Source organism: Zootoca vivipara, chromosome 5 (genome assembly GCF_963506605.1).
Source record: "Zootoca vivipara chromosome 5, rZooViv1.1, whole genome shotgun sequence".
Classification (NCBI taxonomy): Eukaryota; Metazoa; Chordata; class Lepidosauria; order Squamata; family Lacertidae; genus Zootoca; species Zootoca vivipara.
The window spans coordinates 69567644-69586445 of record NC_083280.1 but is presented as its reverse complement, the minus strand read 5'-3'; the positions used below and the strand labels follow the sequence as shown (position 1 = coordinate 69586445).

The following is an 18802-nucleotide window of genomic DNA, read 5'->3' as shown; positions in this document are numbered from 1 at the left end:
CAAGTTACAAGAAAGGAGATTCTAATTAACAGCAGCAGGAAGAACTTTCTGACACCAAGAACTGTTCAACAGTGGAAAGGACTCCCTCAGAAGGTTCTCCTTCCTTGGGGGTTTTAAGCAGAGGTTGGATGGCCATCTGTCATGGATGCTTTAGTTGGGATTTATGAATTGCAGGGCGTTGGACTAGATGACCCTCAGGGCCCCTTCCAATTCTGTGATTCAAACCTCTGTAAACACTCCTAGCTGCCCAGCAATTAAACTGCTAGCACATTTACAACAACACATCATTTGTCCCTTGGATTGGGGGGGGGGGAGTTTCTCATAGGCATCTGGTGGGCCACTATGACAGCCAGATCCTGGAGTCAATGGCCCTTGGGCCTGACCCCAGCAGGCTCTTTTTACATAGCAAGAAATGAACAATGAGCTATTACGTTTTTGTATTGCAAAAAGTGGAAAGGCAAGGCTGACGGGTTTTGTTCAGGCTTGGGGCTGGGAAAGAACAGCTTATATGACAACCACTCTGTAGTCCAGTCCAGGTTTAATATCCCCCCCATATTGCCGGAGATTTTTGGGAGGGGGGGGTTACTGAGGTTTAAGATTGCGTTTTGGATAGCACTGTGATATAGAATCTGGCTTAACCCAATAGAGATAATTTCTTTAGGGGAGGAATATACAATTGGGAGTCTAGATCAGTGTTTCCCAAACTCTCTGTTTTTGACTTCAGTGGGATGATGGGAGTTGTAGTCTAAAAACAGCTGGAGACCCAAGTTTGGGGAAACCTTAGTCTAGACTTTCTCCAATCTCGGTGATTATTATTATTTCCACAGAGCTATCCCTGTTAATTCCTCTGAAGCAGCAGCAACAACAACAACAACAACAAACCAGCTCAGCAAAGTGTTTGGAGGCACCTAAGGCTTTGCCTACCCAGAAGTAACTCAACGGGGTTACTCCCAGTGAAGCGGCGTTAAAGGTACGGTATCAAAGGTGCCACAAGTCGAATTTGCTGAAAAAAAAGCGGTGGGCGGGGAGAACTGCGAGGGGGCGGGACGTTGTTTTTTCTGCGAGGGGGCGGGACAGGGCATGCGCAGTGCCGGGCCGAGCCCGGCGCGGCGTGGGGAGGATGATGAAACTCGGAGGAGCGCAGGGAGTGGAGAGGCCGCGCGCCTGCGCAGTGGCTCGGAGGGCGTGCCGTCGGCTAATAAGAGGCCGCCTCGAGGGAGGAGGAGCAGCGAGCCGCTCTCCTTCTTCTGCCGTCTGTCAGGCAAGCCGGTCGGGTGCAGCATGGCCAGCTACAGCGTGGAGGAGCGCGGCTGCCCCAACAGCCTCGGCTACAGGCTGTTCTTCAGTGAGTTTTCCCACGGGGGAGCCGGGCCGGCTTAGCCCGGGGAGCAGCCGGGACTGTGGGAGAAGAAGCTCGGTGCGCGAGGCGGGAGATGAATGAAAGAGGGAGGCGGGGGCGCGCGCGCGCGCGTCCCTCGGGAGGGCATTTGTGGGGCGGACAGGCAGCCTAGGAAAAAGCCGCAGACAGCAGGGCTCCGTTTGCTCCTCGGCGCCTTCTCCTCGAACGCCGTGGAAGCGCTTCTGGAATCATGTCATTAAATTGCTTTGATAGACGGCGAGGCTCGATCCTGGATCCTTTCCATGGCGCTCTGCTTTTTTAAAAAAAAGTTATGTCAGACTTGGCAGTGGGTCCCCTGGGCCGAGTTCGCGTTGGCTTTCCCTTGGCTGGTTATCTGGGACAGAGGCGCCAACGCTGGACCCTCCCTCGCAGGGTTGTTGTGTGGCTCGTGGACGCTGCTGCAGTTTTCCCTCGTGGGTAGCCTGGCTGCCAGCCCGCTGTGTCAGCGTGGAACGGGCCTGGCCAGAGAGAAGCGGGTAGCTTTTATGTAGATCTGGAGAACCCCGGGATGCAGGGATTTTTAACAATAGAGAAGGGGATTTTTAACAATAGAGAAGGGGAAGCGATCCCAAATGTATCAGCACTGCTGCCATGGGAGTTTCCCTGCTTCTCCAAGGCCTAATATTTGGGGTGGGGGGGTGGATTATGCTTGGTGCATGGGTGTGTGTTCCTGCAATCCCAGTCACCCTCAGATCTAGGGCTGAGGAATTGGGGTTGGGGCGGGTGCATCACCTGAATTCAGTGCCCCTCCAAACTCTTATATACAAACACACCTGTCTTCCCATGTGCTTTAGTAGAGTTTCAGGGATGGCTGCTCCAGCCATGAAATCGCATCCTGTAATGCTATTATAGAATGGCAGGGGAGATCCCCCCATTTCTGAGATTCTTTGCTGAGCCCCTGTTACCAACCCTCACTTTTGATTCTAGAAGGATGGCGTGCAGAAAATAAAACAACACATACATGGAACGTAGCATACAATACATTCAGCTGTGTGAAAAGAGTAGCTATTCTGAAGGAGGAGAGAAGATGGGGGAAGGGAAGCAATTGGAAGGAAATGAAAGTGTGAGATACAGCTGCCCTCAGACTTTGTGACAGAGAACTTGATATATGGAGAAAGAGAATGTCATTGCCCAAGGTACTAGAATGGGAACGATGCTTGTAAAAGTTGTGTGTGTTTAGGAGGTTTAGGATGACTGATCATGGCATAAACTCTAATGCCCTATTATGAGACTATGGCCTAGTTCGCATGTCACATTAACCATAGTTAATGTACATTGGCTCCCAGTATGTTTCCGGGCACAATTCAAAGTGTTGGTGCTGACCTTTAAAGCCCTAAACTGCCTCTGTCCAGTATACCTGAAGGAGCGTCTCCACCCCCATCGTTCTGCCCAGACACAGATCCAGCGCCAAGGGCCTTCTGGCGGTTCCCTTGTTGTGAGAAGCCAAGTTACAGGAAACCAGGCAGAGGGCCTTTTTGGTTGTAGCACCCACCCTGTGGAACGCCCTCCCACCTGATGTCAAAGAGAAAAACAACTACAGCACCAGATTTTATTATTCTGTTGGAAGCCACCCAGAGTGGCTGGGAAAACCCAACCAGATGGGCAGGGTATAAATAAATAAATTATTATTATTATTATTAGTTTGTTTTTAAGCTATGGTGTAATGTCAAACGTTCCCAAGGCAGTCCTCTCTTGCTGCTGTACCACGAATGAAACAAGCCGGAGTCTGACTTGCTATGTCAATCTGACCCAGGTGCATAGCTGCCAAGTTATCCCTTTTTTAAAGGGATTTTCCCTTATGCTGAATAGGCTTCCTCGCGAGAAAAGGGAAAACTTGGCAGCTATGCCCAGGTGGTTTGGAGATTACAAAAGTAGCTCACCTGGCTCAATCTACCCTCACCTTTCAGAATAGTTAAGTACTCTTTGCATATACTCAGTTACTCACTGGCTTACCACTGGCTGTTTTGAAGAAATTTCCTGCCTTCCTTGGCGCCCCAATAACTGGCAGGTGAGCTCCTGGTGCGCTGTTCTCCTCTAACCCTCCCCCATTGAGCAAACAGCTGTTGGGTTTAAAGTCTGAACCAGACTGTCAGATATGGGCAGTGAAGGTGGCTGTAAAATGAAAAGCCTCCTGCGGTATAATCCTTTAAGGCGATTTTCATTTCTTCCTGGTAGTGCCCCACCTCAAAACAACTTCAGTTTTTGCTGCCACAAGGAAACGGGTAGCAAGGATATGATGATTATCCAAAGTTTTCTTAACTAATGTTCCTGGTAAGCAGAAAAAAGCTGAATCATAAAACAGGTCCGCTGGTGTGAGAGACTGCCATGCTTTTTACGTGAGGCTTCTGAATCCACACACAGGCATTATCTTTATTAGGAATAATGAAAGCATCATAGCAGGGCACCAACCATTTAAAAGCGGCATTGATGGGAGCATATTGTGCAGGCAATGAGACAAGGTCATTTATGTGCTAGATCCCATGCGTTGACAGGAGATCCCTTTTTAAGGTGATGCTCCAAGATGCATACTCTTCTAAATTGAGAAATGCAACTTGCAGTTTGTTTCTGGCGACTGCTGGGGGGAACTTTTTCCTAAAGTGACTTTAAGTACATGAAGGTATTTACCCTGCTTTCATCTGTTCTAGTGGAAGCTTGGCTTGGCTTGCTGGCAGTTAACCTTGCCTGTTAATCCAGGAAAGCCACGAGTCCAAAATTAAATGAGCCTCTGAGTCCAGACATACCTCAGCTAATAAATCTGGACAAATGGATAGGTCCAGGTAGAGGAGGTGATTTTTCTCATCACAGGCTACCAGAGAACTGGCCACCTTTGAGTCTTAGCGAGGGAGACTCCAGTGACTCGGAGTTCTTTTCAAGTCTTGCTGCCCAATGTCATTTGAACTAGAGGTTCTCTGCTTGCACATCATGTTCTCTGCTGCTGAGCTATGACCCTAAACCCACATGCAACTTACTAGGTCCTCTTTTCATGGGTGTGCAGTGCCACAAGGGAGCAAATTTTCCATGGCAATACTTGTGTGTGGTGTGGGTAAATATAGCAAACGGGGGCAATTATTTGGGTCTTTCCCACCCCCACCAGCTCCCCCAATGAGAGGGAAAGATGCTGCTTGGGTGGAAAGATGCAGGGAAAGGGTGCGGCACACATGGCTGCAGTTGTCTCTCCCCTACCCAGTCCATAACACACACATGCACTGTGTTGCTGTGTGTGATGATTTACATGGGGAAATGCCATGTAGGTGTGTAGGGGGTCTAAAAGTAATGGGATTGTGATGTCTACTGACATCTATCCAAGTATCCTTAACATTGTGCAATATGACATGGAGGAAATCGTTTTGTTCATCTTTGGAGATAAAAGCTAAACCATTTCAGAGCAACATCATATCAGCCTCAGTGGTCATTTGATAAGGCTGGAGTCCGCTTGCTTGTACAGGTTTTGCTGCTTCCAGAGACTCCCATAGTTTGCTCTTCAGGGAGAACACCTCCTGAGATACCTCGGAAAACTGAACACACTATTCTGGAGCACAGAAGCAGCAGCAAGTAGGGCTAGCCCAAGCTCTGGGCTTGGCTACCTGGCTGTTGCAGGTGACAGTCTACAGGTGTCTCTGACTACTGTGGAAGTGTGCCTTGGAGACCGTGTAGGGTAGGCTATCTGAAGCACTGCCGTTAGCGATGGGAGCTTTAAGCTGCACACGGATGGTGGGGGTAAGCTGTGACGAACAGCTGTCATGACCATTTAGTGCTGTGGCACCAGCTCTGGTATATTCCAGTCTTCTGAGAAACTAGGGCAGGTAGGAACTCTGCAGCACACCTGCTCTTGCAGCGATTTCATTGGAACAAAACCTAGTTGATAGGACTGTGCCAACTTCTCTTTGTTTATAGACATTCACATTCTTTAAACTTTCTATCCTTGGTACTTTGTAGGCTTTATTTTACTACTGCATGCATTAAAGATAATTAAAAAAGCCTTGGACATTTCCTTTGTTTTTCAGAAAACAATAAGGGACAATACATTTCTCCGTTCCATGACATTCCGATACATCCAGATGCTCGCAAGGTAAGGCTTGCAGTCCTACTGAGCAGAACTTTGTGGGGATTCACCCTGCAGACTGTATAAAGGTGACCCAGTCACTAGATGTAGAGTTGCTTATTCTTAACAGGGGACAAGCTGTGTATCTTCAAAGCAACATGAACCTAATTTCTGATCCATGCTTGACAACTTAAAGGTAACCGCCTTGGCTTTATTAACCAATGTTACTTAAGTAAAACTTGACACGAAGGGAGGAATAATCTTAACATAGCATGTGCATGCAAATTAATTTTTGTTCTTAAGTTGGGATGGAGGGGTACAACTTTCCCTTTTACTACCATTGTTCACTAGTCATTAGTGCCTGCTTCAGCCCAACGCTCACTTTTCTCTTTTCAACTGTAGAACAGAGGTTCCCAAACTGGTCCACAGACCACCAGTGGTCCACATGCTTCATTTAGGTGCTGTATGGTGTGTCTGTGAAAACACAGTTTAAAACAGCACAGTGCCTTACAATTGGTACAGCAAGCAGAAAAATCACGATGCGGTCTGCTAAAAATCCTCAAAAGTTTTCCAGCAGTAAAAACCACTCCAAAAAAAAATCCAACTGGCTGACTCTTCCAGCAGGAGGAAATACATAACTGTCTCATATTATTGGTATTTTCGTGTTCTTAAAGGGAAGCTGGAGCATTGCATTTTGTGTCCAGCTTATACAGAGTGATGTTGCCAAAATGAAAAACCCTTGGTTTTAGCTGTGTTAGGTTCCCCCGGTAGTTTTCTTTCTCATCCTTCTTTCCAGATTTAAAAAATTCATTTTTTTGATATCCATGATAGTACTCTTCCCCTATAACTTGTTTGGTATTGAAGGGCTGTTATTATTTTTAGCAACCTATCTTAAGCTCATATTTGTACACAATGGCCAGCTTCAAAATGTAACAATCTCAATCTGATAAATCAAGTTTTCAGGGCCTGAAAATGTACCTTTTGCCTACTCGCCACATCCTTATTCCTTCTCTCCTCACACCTTCTGCTTTGGCAGTTATATCATGATTTGTTTTTGCCACAGTTTTCTCTTGTATCTGAATTGGGAAACAATGGTTTGCAAGCAGGGATTGAACAAACACATCAAAGTAGCGCTGAGCACTGCAGGCACAATGAGTTTTATCAACCCAATAAACCATCATTTATTGGCTCAAGTGTTTTTATAAATTTTTGTATTGCTGATACAAGGGACAAAACCAGACAGAATAATATTGCAACAGTGGACAAAGACAAAAAGATCATGCACTATAAACGTAATGCACTGCTACATATATTATGGGCATTAAAGCAGATCAGGATTGAATCAAGTCTTTAACTATAGTTTTTTGGAACAAGAGCATTAAGTCTGAAATGGAACAATGTTTGGTTCACATTTTCTATAGCTTTTGTTGTTCCAGCACTTTTGTTGGTTCCAAGTAGGCCTAGAAGCATAACTTGATACAGTGAAATCTTCACATCTTGGCTTCTGGAAATACTGTAAAGTTAAATAGTGTTGTCTTATTTGGGCAGCCCAAACTGCCAGGTCATTACTATTCAAATTTTGGGCTATGAATATCAAAACTCCAGGTTGGCTAACAAAACGAGAACAGTATATAATTGTACCAAAATTGTAAAGCTCACTATTAAAGAAACCTAAATTAGTTAGCAACAATCAGAGCAGCATTAACAAGAAAAAACACTGTAAACTATTTTGCAAGAATGATCCTGTGGTTTTTCTCTCTATCTCTGTGTGTAACCAGTTTAGTTTATAAAACAGTAGCATGGAAATCTAATCTCGTTGACAGTGCCTTTGCCAGAGTAAATGCCAAGCTCTGTGGGGGCAAAAGGAATAGCAGGGTTGAAAACCAGAATTGAAAGGAGAACTTAAGTTTAAGTAGAATCTTGGCTAATTTTAGGCATGTACAAATCAGATAACTAATGGCCACTGTAAACGGTGCTCTTGGGCACAATTCACCGCACGTGGCGAGCAGTACCTCTTGCAACAAAAGGAATGGGATTTGGCTGCAACTTGGTGCCTGGTATCCCTTGTTCGCTATATTCCACCTTCAGTTATAAAGTGCTCAAATACAGCTGAAAACAACCCTGCAAATTCAGCCACCGTCATCAGTGGAGCAGGGAGTAGAGTAGAGGCAGGGGCTTTTGTTTAAAAGAATCCGCTTATGGCAGCAGAACAGACTATGTGTGCAAGACCCTGCCTGTTTGAAGCTGTCGTGCCCCTTGCTTATCTGTTGAAGACGCAGGTATAAAAGTTAATAAGAACAAGCGGACATGTTATTGGCCCAGAAACTAAAAGATACAATGCAGTACTGATTCTCAGACTTCGCTTCTCTTTCTTTTTATTGCAGGAATGGCTCTCCTCGTTATTCTCCTGCGTTCTCCACAGCTTCAGTAGCAGCCCAGATAGGGAGTCCAGTTTAGGGCGAAAGGTTACATTACCCCAGTCTCGTCTATAGCTCTTGCTCCTAATCCTCATACTCTTAAGATCTTGAGAGGATTGGAGAGGTTCTAAATTTATCAGCACCTGGGCTGCTGCCCTCGTCGTATTTTAAATGTATATGGCTTCGTTGTACCTTTCCGTGCTTGCCAGGGCATGGCAAACTGGAATGCTGCTTATGTTTATGTATGAAAAGGGCGAGGGGCTCTCTCTGCCTCAGGAAATAGCTGCAGAAGTGTCTGGGCTTCTGTCATAAATACTTCCTTTATTATTTTAATATACTCACAGGCTGGTTTGTAATTTATATGGGCTGCATCCAGAGCAGTACCAGCGGCGTTTTGCTGATGCAGTTGCACTTCTGTTTCCTTTCCTTCCCCCCGCGCACTCCACAAAACCTACCCCAAAGGGTCCTTCAAGCCTCTGGAGCTGATTTTGAGAGCTGCAGGGGACAGGAGGGGGAAGTTGTCTTACGCTAGTACAAGTCTCCTTGTGTTAGTGGATTAGGAGCCTTGAATACTGCCTCAAGGCTCCAGGGTGGTTCCAATCCACTTGACTCATGCCTGTATAATTTTCAGCACGTTTAATTCTCTTAAGAAGCTATTTTTTTTTCCTTCTGAAGGAAGAAGGGATGTCCCCTCCTACCTCCTTCTCAAAGTAGGCTGTTGATAAAATCGAAGCCAATTCACTCTTTGAACGGTGTTAGGAAACTGAAGTCTGATGAGATAATTTTTCTGAGATACAAGCTAGATATTTGTGGGGGTGATGTGTTTACCTAATAAAGGCTTTTAGTTCAGTACCCACATACTTAAGAGTAACCCCCATTGTGCTTCTGAGTAGACCTGTACAGTATAGGATTTGCAGTGCGAGGTTGCTTTGCAGGTCTCAAAATGCCTGTCGGAATTCTAGCTTTAAAAAAAAGGCACATTTGAAATAATTGTTGCGAGAAGTGTCCCTGATACTTCATGCCAGCCAGGTTACTCGTTCCTGTATTAGATGGATAATCCTAAATGACGTTATCCTTTCTTCTGCCAGGGTTGAATTTGCTCTTTTGTGGCTGCTATGTAAATGCAGTTTATCATATATATATATATATATATATATATATATATATATATATATATATTCTGGATATGTAAAATCTTAACCTGCAACTGAAAACAAAATGCATTAGCATGATAGTGTTCTTGCATCTGTGCAATAGTCTCTTGCGTAATGGCCTCTATTAAATATCACGTTATGGTGGTTTTGTTTTGCTTCCATTATGGATTGAAAGACTCGAAAGACAAAATCGTCTCCCCCACTGATGAATGCATAAAAGCTGTATAGTTTTCACCCCATTCCTTTATTGCAGCCCTTAGGGGAAAAAATTACTTGAATCCCGATGGCTTTGCTATTTTTTTACTTAAGATCTATTATTTAGACAGTTATATTTTTTAATAAACGAAATTAAATGTTCAATTCTAGATTTACATGGATATGGTATATACCTCTCTGGTTTCTTATTCTTTTCAGGATGTGTTCAACATGGTTGTGGAAATACCTCGATGGACCAATGCTAAGATGGAGGTAATGGCATTATGTATTTGGAAAGCTGTAGTTCCTGGCTTGGTGGCTGCCTCTTCACTAAAATCAGCTTATCCGCGAAAGATATAGCCATTCTGCACCAGCATCTCTCAAATTTGAAATGTCCCGACTAGTTACCGTAGTAGTAAAGAAAGAAGCAGCTATTCTTAATCTGCAGGACTGTGCACACAATTCGTGAGCAAGCCCTATTGGACTTCTGAGATTTCATGGTTGCTGTCAATTTGGATATTTAATTTACTTTGAAAATGTGAACTGAAGCACCTGTAGGGAAAATACTGTCCTAAAATTGGATTGCTTGTACATTCTTCTGTTAATGCTAAACCTAAACCAATTCTGTTTCAGATCGCAACCAAAGATCCCCTAAACCCAATTAAGCAGGATGTGAAGAAAGGAAAACTACGTTATGTTGCTAATGTCTTTCCCCACAAGGGATACATCTGGAATTATGGTGCTATTCCACAGGTATTTTTGTCTAGCTTTCTTTATTTTCAGAGATCTTTTAATTGCTGCCCCTGGAAGTGCTATGTTTCCGTGCAAACATTTTAGTAAGGCAAGATTATAGTAAGAGCAAAACACTAATGAGGAGGAACATGTAACTATTGCATGGACAACGGGGGTGGCAAAATCTCGGGAGAAAAGTGAGAGTACAGTCTATGTTGTAAACAAGGAAGCTGATTGTGCTGCAACTGAATCGGTTGGCTTTGCAGATCACAATTCGCATATCAGGGTCGTCTTGAAAAAGACACACGCAACCCCTCGTTTTATGTAGGTGTTGCACTCCAACGCGCACCGCACATTTAAATGAAATCGTGTATATTTGAAACACAATTGAAAGAGCTTGCAAAGACCCCATTTTGAGGCCACTTCCAGGTTCGGCGCAATGTGAGCATGTGTGATCGTGCACATATCGGACGGGCCTGAAACGGCCGCTGCCTGTACCGGTATTAAACCCTCAAAAAGCCAGCACAGGTCACAGGGGATAATGAATGTATATGACTAAGACTTTAGAAACACGGCATTACAGTGCACTAACCAGGCTTCTTAAGAAGAAGAAGAAAGTGAGAACTTGCTATGGAAGCTCTGCTGTTATAGTTTTATTGCTGTAATACTAACTCTTACATTTTACTCTTTTCCGTCAGCTAATTCAGTCCCGATACTTGTTTTCTAGCTGGCATCAGTCCCTCCCTTTGGTCAGTTTATTGTACCTCACTGATCAATCCTCTATTTCCTGTGGCACAGAGGCTACAACATACTTTCAGACACTTCCGCCTGCACCAATTGGCATTGTGGTTACGGTTCTTCCATCTTTTCTAAATTAGACTTCAGACCTGTCGTACTTTGAGTTCCCTCTGATCACAGAACTACTCAAACTCCCTCTGCCCAATCATGTATTCTTGTCTTCAATCACTTCGAAGATTTTTATATTTTATTTATTTATTTTTAATATTAAATATATATTGAGGCAACTCCTACTTTCCAAACTGGCAGCATTTGTTCCAGCTAAACTTTAGATGGCCAGCATAAGGGATGCTATGGCATCATTATGTCAACTGTTCCGGAGCCCTGCCCTTGCCGGGGTTTTAATAACCCTGCTTCTGACCTGGAAGGAAGTTAGGTCAATTTCTATTAAAGCAGTCTGAACGGCAACTTCCCTCTGGCATGTGTTATCAACACATCCATATTTCTGTGTAAGGTAGCTAAATGCATGCACGTGGAAGTCTCTTGGACTTGAATTTATGCGAGCATGTTCTGGTTAATGCAACAAATCTAACAGCAAGTGGAGGTTTCATAACTAGATCTAAAAAATTCCCCTGCTGCTTTCATCATATGCAGGAAAATGCAGTGCTTTGTGGATTTGGTAACGCGTCAAACAAATGGCCTAGATCCAGCTAGAAAAAGCAGACTCCTTCCTCTGATTCCTGAATTTTCTTGTAAGAAATATATCACAACCACCAGCCATACTCTTGTATGTTGGACAAAGTTGGCTGCCTAAAGAGCATTTCAAAAGAAAAGACTTTTTAAAAGATGTAAAACTGCAAATGCTGTAAAAGCAGCCCATTAGCAAAATACATGTGTATGTGTGCTACATATAACCTCTTCTTCTTTTAAAAGACATGGGAAGACCCAGAGCATAAAGATGAAAATACCGGCTGCTGTGGAGATAACGATCCAATTGACGTTTGTGAAATTGGAAACAAGGTAACATGTTTTTTGAAGTTGCAGTGGTCTGTGTTTAGAGCTGTAAACTGTTGTTTCAATCTCTCTTTTTGTGCACCTTGGTGAAACTTTACACCTGAGTGTCTTGCTGAACTGGACTTTTCAGCTAGTTGCCCTATGCAAACTTGGGCATTACAATTTTGCATCATGGCATTGTAAGATTGCAATGAGTTTAAATCAGCGGTAGGTAACTTGTTCTGCATATACGACCATACTGGAAATGTATTAAGAATTATAGGGCTTGTTTGCTTCAACTGATTTAATATAGCGTTCATAATGGATTCCAGAATGTATCTGTTTTGGTAGCAGAAACAGAGCCCCTATGGTACCATAAAACGGAATTATTGTGGCATCATCTTAAACGGACTAGAATTTACTTAGTCAGATGCAGGAAATGCTCTCCTCAGCTGGAACATATGCCTGCATTGGTACGCAGAGAAAAGTTTGTAAAGAGTGAGGCTAAAATAAATGCCAAGGCTTACATTTCTACACAGACTCTAAATACTATTTAATAGATGCCAAGATAAGTTAGGCTCATTCTGCAGTATTGTCTTAAAACCGTTACCCCTGAGTTAGCCCTTAATAAAGTATGATACAATGATAATGTCATGACATGTGAAACATCAGAGTTTTTATCTCCCATATTCTCAGTCTCTCTACAAACACCTGCAGTTATACCTTTAATCTGAAAAAAAAATATGAAAGATAAGCTCCTTAGGAAGCTTTATACCAGGGGTCCCCAGACTTACCCGGCTTTGGGCTGATGCCCGCCGTGCCGATCGGGCGGCGGGCCGGAGGGTAGGGGAGTGCGCGCGCAGCGGGCCGGAGGGCGGGGGAGTGCGCGCCCGTGTGCGTGCGCGCGCACACACTTACTGGCGCGGTGGCGCGCTTCCAGGTCGGAAAAATCGGCGAAAATTGTTTGTGCGCATGCGTATGAGCCTTCCCCCGACCCGGAAGTGCACCAGAAATGACCTCTTCTGGGTCGGGAGAGGCCCATACACATGCACACAAACGATTTTTGGCGCTTTTCCCTGATCTGGAAGTGTGCTGCGCGCCGTAAGAGTGGGCGGCGGCAGCGGGCGACGGGGGTCGTCGCAGGCCGGATTGGGAGGCCAATTGGGCCGCATCTGGCCCGCGGGCCGTAGTCTGGCGACCCCTGCTTTATACCAACTCACAAATGCCTTGATTGGTGGATGTTTGTCCCTGGTTTGGGCAGAATAAGTGGTTCAGGCCTATTGCTGAGCAATCAGTGAGAGATACTGCAGTACTTAACTGTTATGGTTTATTTGAATTGTTTTCTTTGGTCTTTGCATCTTATTAATGAGGAACATCTACTCCATCAGGTGTGCAGCAGAGGAGAAATAATTAAAGTGAAAGTGCTGGGTGTTCTGGCGTTGATTGATGAGTCCGAAACAGACTGGAAGATCATTGCAATCAACACGGAAGACCCTGATGCTGCTAAATTGAACAGTAAGTAGCACTGAAGTGATCAGAACTTTCCTTCCTCTCCCTTCAAATGCCCAGCAAGGCAAGGTGAGGTCTGTGTAGAGCACAGGTAATATGATGCTGCTTATGTCTCGAGAACAATGTATTCCCAGATCCATGGAATATGTAGCAGGTTGTTAACAAACCTTTAGCAGGACGCTAACATCACTACTGCACAAATCTCATGGATGGATGGTAATAATGATAATCCTACTTGTCTTGAACTGAGGCCTAGCTGTATGCAGGGACTGAAGTCTTGAGTAAATCAAAGTTTTGTAGGTTCCACTTCATTTAGAACAGGTGGAACTTACACTACTGGTAAAAGCACAAGCAAGAAATATTTGGACCAAACATTGTTGTTTTCTAAGTTGCTTTGAATTTCCTTGGGCAAAAAAAGAGACTAATTTAGTAATGGTGATTAGTGTGTTAAGTGCCAGAAACAACAGTTGCTTTGTTTACAGAAGGAAGTGCAAGCATTGTATTGAGACTTTGCTACCTGGAGTTTATCTGTAGCTTGGAGACCCAGTTACAAAGACCAGGAAGATTTCTCCCTTTCTTGGTGTAGGTGAATTCTGTGCCAAATGGAGCCTAAGGTGTGGTCAGGGCTGCATAAATCGTCATACTTTGAGTCATGGATAGGAAGACTGCACAGGTCTCGGTGCAGTACCTTTATAAAACACCAGCCTAGCTTTGAATTATTCTTCACTGCATGTGATTTTCCTCTTGACTTTCTACACACCAGTTAAGGCAATGGGTTCTGTTTTTTCAGTTTGGTGGGAGTTCTTAGATTTGACTCTTTCTTGTATAGGGGTGGGGTTGCCAACTTTGCCCTTGCAACAAGAGTCCACTGAGAAAGATAAGAATAATGTTGTGCTAAGATGTAAGATCTTGGCTGTGGTTCAGAAAAAAAAGAAGAGTGCACATGCAAAGTGATAGATTCTATCTATCTAGGTTCTTGTATCTATGTTTGCAGGCTCTCGACAAACCTCTTATCCATGTTGGAACAATTGCAACTAGGCAGGAGAATGGGTATGGTGGTAGGGTTGAGGAGTAAAGCATGTTCTTCAATCTAAGGCATGTCCTTTTAGTGTCCTGTAATTCATACTCGTAACTGGGTTCTGAATGCATGGTTCTTATTTTTATAAGATATCAATGATGTCAGGACGTTGAAGCCTGGCTATCTAGAAGCGACGGTGGACTGGTTTAGAAAATACAAAGTACCTGATGGGAAGCCGGAAAACCAATTTGCATTCAATGGAGAATTTAAAGACAAGGTATGTTTGCATCTTGATGGATATCCGTCAGTGTCTGAAAGAATGCCTCCCCTCTTTCACACTACCCCTGTCTGCAACAACTCCTTTTCGGTAATTGACAATACCATGGGGAGCCAGAGTTCTTTATGCTTCATTCTGTGGGGAAAGTAGCTGCTGATGAGAGCTTTATTTCCTTTAGCTGGAAGTTAAAAAACCTATTAAACAGACAAATGTACATATCCTGCCATATGTTTGTTTATACACACAAACACACACTGTAACAGCTCAGCCATAGGCAAAGAGCTTTTAATTCCCTTTCTCATCTGTTAGGTTGTATAATATTTATTACTTGTTAAAACTTGGCTGTTCATTTCTTGTTTTTCTTTCTATTTTCACTGGAGACTGTTGTGGCTCAACAAGCACATTTATTTATATTTCTCTGTCCTGCCACTTGGCTAGAGGCGAAGCTGCAGGATTTATCTTTTTCTTTTAACATTTCTATGTTCAAATCAATACACTGATTTGTTCATGCCGAGTTGGAAGAGCCCTTTGTGTCTTGCCGTTGCAGAACTTTGGCTGGCCCTCCATCTTATGCCATTTCAAAGTACAGCCCTTGTTAAAACCTAGTTGCCATCCAGAAATGTGCCACTTCAACATTATTTTTAAAAAAGACGAATTGTTTCCATGTTCCTTGAGAATGCAGCACATAATGAAATGGACAGATTAATACTAGAATGCCATTGACAAATTAGGATGGGACACAATGCAGGCTTGTGCAGTTATTGCCTAGACTAGAGAAGTACTTGTTGCACTAAACACAAGGCATTGCTGCATTGCAGATACTGAGAAGAGGCACTGAACTTGTTCTGTTCTCTATTTCATAGGACTTTTCAATTAAGATTATCGGAGACACCCATGATTACTGGAAGGCTCTAGTAAATAACAAAACAGGTGGAGAAATTTGCTGGTAAGTTGCTACACTTCTTCTTCCAGTCTTGGGCTTTTAAAGAGATGGAATTAAATGAGAGGGACGGTCATACACAACGCCTAAAAACGTTGCTGTTAGCATTTGCACTCCTAACGCAGGCATCATTTTGAAATACAGTGGTACCTCTACTTACGAATAACTCACGAATGGAGCTCCGTCCGCCATCTTGGATGTGGTTTAGATAGGATTTTTTCTACTTACAAATTTTTAGATAGGGTTGCTTCTACTTACGAATTTTTTCTCCCAATATGGGATTCGACTTACAAATTTTTTCGACTTACAAGTGTGTGTTCGGAACGCATTAAATTAGTAAGTAGAGGTACCACTGTATGTCAGGGTTAGGAATATATTTCAGTATTTTCATATTGAATAAATATGCAGGGAGCGAAAATATGGTTACTTCTATAACGGAACTTTCTCTTCTAGCACAAATGCAACTTTGCCGGACAGCCCTTGCCATTGTGATCAAGCATCTGCGGGGGCTACTGTGGGAGAGGTAAGCAGATCTGTTTAATTTCTATGCCCAGGACATGTAAGGACACCATTCTAATTTGCATTCCATGCAAAAGAGGAAATGCCGCCAAATGTGGTATTGGCTGCAGAACTCAGCATCTTAGAAATCTTTCTGTTCAACTTCTTTGAAAGAAGGTGGCTGTCTGGGTGGGCAAAAAAAAGTGCCTGGTGAAATCTGTCGTGGTCCAAAGGTGGGTCCTTCCATGTCCCAAATAGTTCATTTACCTATCCTCATGAATAAGTGATGCACATTAAGCAGGCTTGCTTTATGCCTTCTACATGGTGCAGAACTCGGTGTTGTGTATATTTTATTTAAAGCACAGCCTACACCCAGTTCTGAATGTTGGACACCTTCTGCTCCTGGGATGATTGCTCCTATTGCACAGCCATCACTTTGAGAGAAGAGACTGTCAAATCTGATTAGTAGTGCAGCCTATGCCTATTAGTATTAGCATTTTTTTACAATTATCCAGGTAATCACTATTTACAGGTACCACCCTACCGTATGTTTCCGTAATACCACTTCATTGACACCATGGGCAGAAATATCCTCCTAAACCCATGTTTTGTAAATGATGGGAAGCCCTCATAAGAACACCCATGCGAGTGCTAGGAGAGGCATAGCTTCCTTCACTAGTCCTAAGGCAGTTCAGGCTGTATCAGCTCCTGTTTTTTATTTTACCTGTGCAAAGAGAGCACACTGTACTTCCACCCTCCCTCCTCTTCTCTCCCCCCCCCCATAGGCCTACAATTTCTATTCCTCCTTTCCTTTCCTTCTCTGCTCTCGTGCAAGGAATGGAAAGCTGTCACTGTGAACCGCGATGGCTCCCCCCTGCTCTTTAGCTGATCATCTGGGGAAATGCAGGGATGCTGCCTAGTATAATGACTAAAAATGCACATTCTAATGGATTTGGTTAAACATGAGTGCAAAATAAGGTCATTGATTCTGGTTGGGATTGGTTTGCAGCAACTGCAAAATGCCAGCTCCACATCAGAATGCCAGCACTTGGTTCTAGGACACATTAAGGGGTTGTCTTTTTAGTCTCAAGTTCCAGCTCCTCAGATGTATAGTTTTACTGGGAGCATCAGAAGAGTTCTTGTTTTTCATTCAGTTAATACCAGAAAGGGCAATGACTGTATGGCATTTAAATTATTACAATTATTGCATTTATTTGCAAAATCTCACGTATTGATGTGAAAGAGAAACTGAGTTTTTATATTTAGCAGGAATCCTGGATTTAATGCTCTCCTCTTTTTCCTCCAGGCACCTGCCTGTGGACCAGCCGATCCAATACCACCAGAAGGTAACCTTAATTCAAAGAGTGAATTTGAGAAGTGTGTGTATTTATGTTCTTGGAGAGTGGGAGCCATCAGTTAAGAGCTCTCATTCTGCATCCTCACCTGCATGGCACTGACCTTTAAATTTAAACTACTACCCTATTAGAGCTAAATATCTTGTTTGCAAGACTTGGACAAGGGAAAACCAACACTAGAGCTCCTCCCTATCATTTGTGTAGCACTTCTGACACAGGCAGCTTATTATGCAGTGCCTTAAAGGTATAGGGACCCCTGACCATTAGGTCCAGTCGTGACCGACTCTGGGGTAGCGGCGCTCATCTCGAATTATTGGCCGAGGGAGCCAGCGTACAGCTTCCAGGTCATGTGGCCAGCATGACAAAGCCGCTTCTGGTGAACCAGAGCAGCACACGAAAACACCGTTTACCTTCCCGCTGTAGTGGTACCTATTTGTCTACTTGCACTTTGACGTGCTTTTGAACTGCTAGGTTGGCAGGAGCTGGGACTGAGCAACGGGAGCTCACCCCGTCACGGGGATTCGAACCGCCAACCTTCTGATCCGCAAGCCCTAGGCTCTGGTTTAACCCACAGCGCCACCCACGTCCCTAGATGCAGTGCCTTAGGTATCTGTAAAACTGCACTCGCCAAGTTTCCTTCATCTAAAAGATCTGTTAATGCTTACGGGAGGTCTAACATCAACATTTGACAACCCTCACTTTATGACCCAGTTTCCCAGGAATTACATATAGTCCAACTTTTCTTTTCACGTTCTGAGTTACCAGTAAATGTTGAAGGGCTGTCTTTCTAATATGCAAATGGTCCAATGTAAGCTCAAGACATAGTTCCAGGCGCAAAGCTTGCAGTGGCCGTTCTAGCCAAATGCCTGGTACCTGTCCACTTGCCAGTACAAAGGACACAAGCATTTGTTTGTCTGCTCTCTAAGCTGCTTCTAAAACCTCCAGTTTTAAGAACAAAAGCCAGGATAAATTATATCGAAATTAGCACTGAATAACTGGTGTGCATGAAGTTTGCTTCACATTTTAGAATGGTGATTTGCAATGCCTTATAAATAATTTTTGCCAAGTTACATTATGATGCTAAAGGTTTTGTCTCCTTTCTCCATTTCTTTGCCTTTAAAACCCAGTGGACAGGTGGTACTTCTATGAAAAGTGACCGAAGCAGATGCTGCCATAGTTGCTACCACAACACCAGGAAACACTTGTGCACAACTAGATGAGAGCCAAGAACTTCGATTTCAAGAGCAGTCCTGTATTGAAACATGTAAAATAGTTTATGATGATGTAACAGATTTTTGCAAACCTACCAGTAACGTGTGCTTGGAATATATGCTCAAAATATATCAAGATCCTAGCATCGGAGCAGTTCTTGTGTAAAACACCAGCTTGACAGTCTTCAAAATCTACTTGAACATCATGGCAAATCACTGTTGCATAACCCAGTTGTGTGTAGATACCCGCTTTCATTGCTTATGAAGAATTTTTGCTTCATTCTGAAGTCTTGTCTCCTTAATGATGTTTTGAAATCTCATGCG

At 43.6% G+C, this 18802-nt stretch overlaps 1 protein-coding gene across 1 annotated transcript; it reads left to right on the top strand.

Annotated features, from left to right (window-relative positions):
- Window positions 1–1219: 1219 nt before the first annotated feature.
- Window positions 1220–18765, top strand: PPA1 (inorganic pyrophosphatase 1). Its single transcript, XM_035137460.2, has 11 exons — window positions 1220–1345; window positions 5404–5468; window positions 9427–9480; window positions 9841–9960; window positions 11611–11697; window positions 13059–13185; window positions 14347–14474; window positions 15338–15420; window positions 15868–15937; window positions 17219–17258; window positions 18395–18765. The coding sequence occupies exons 1-11, from the start codon at window positions 1282–1284 to the stop codon at window positions 18421–18423; spliced, it is 867 nt and encodes a 288-aa protein (XP_034993351.2). The 5' UTR covers window positions 1220–1281; the 3' UTR covers window positions 18424–18765.
- The last annotated feature ends 37 nt before the right edge of the window (window positions 18766–18802 follow it).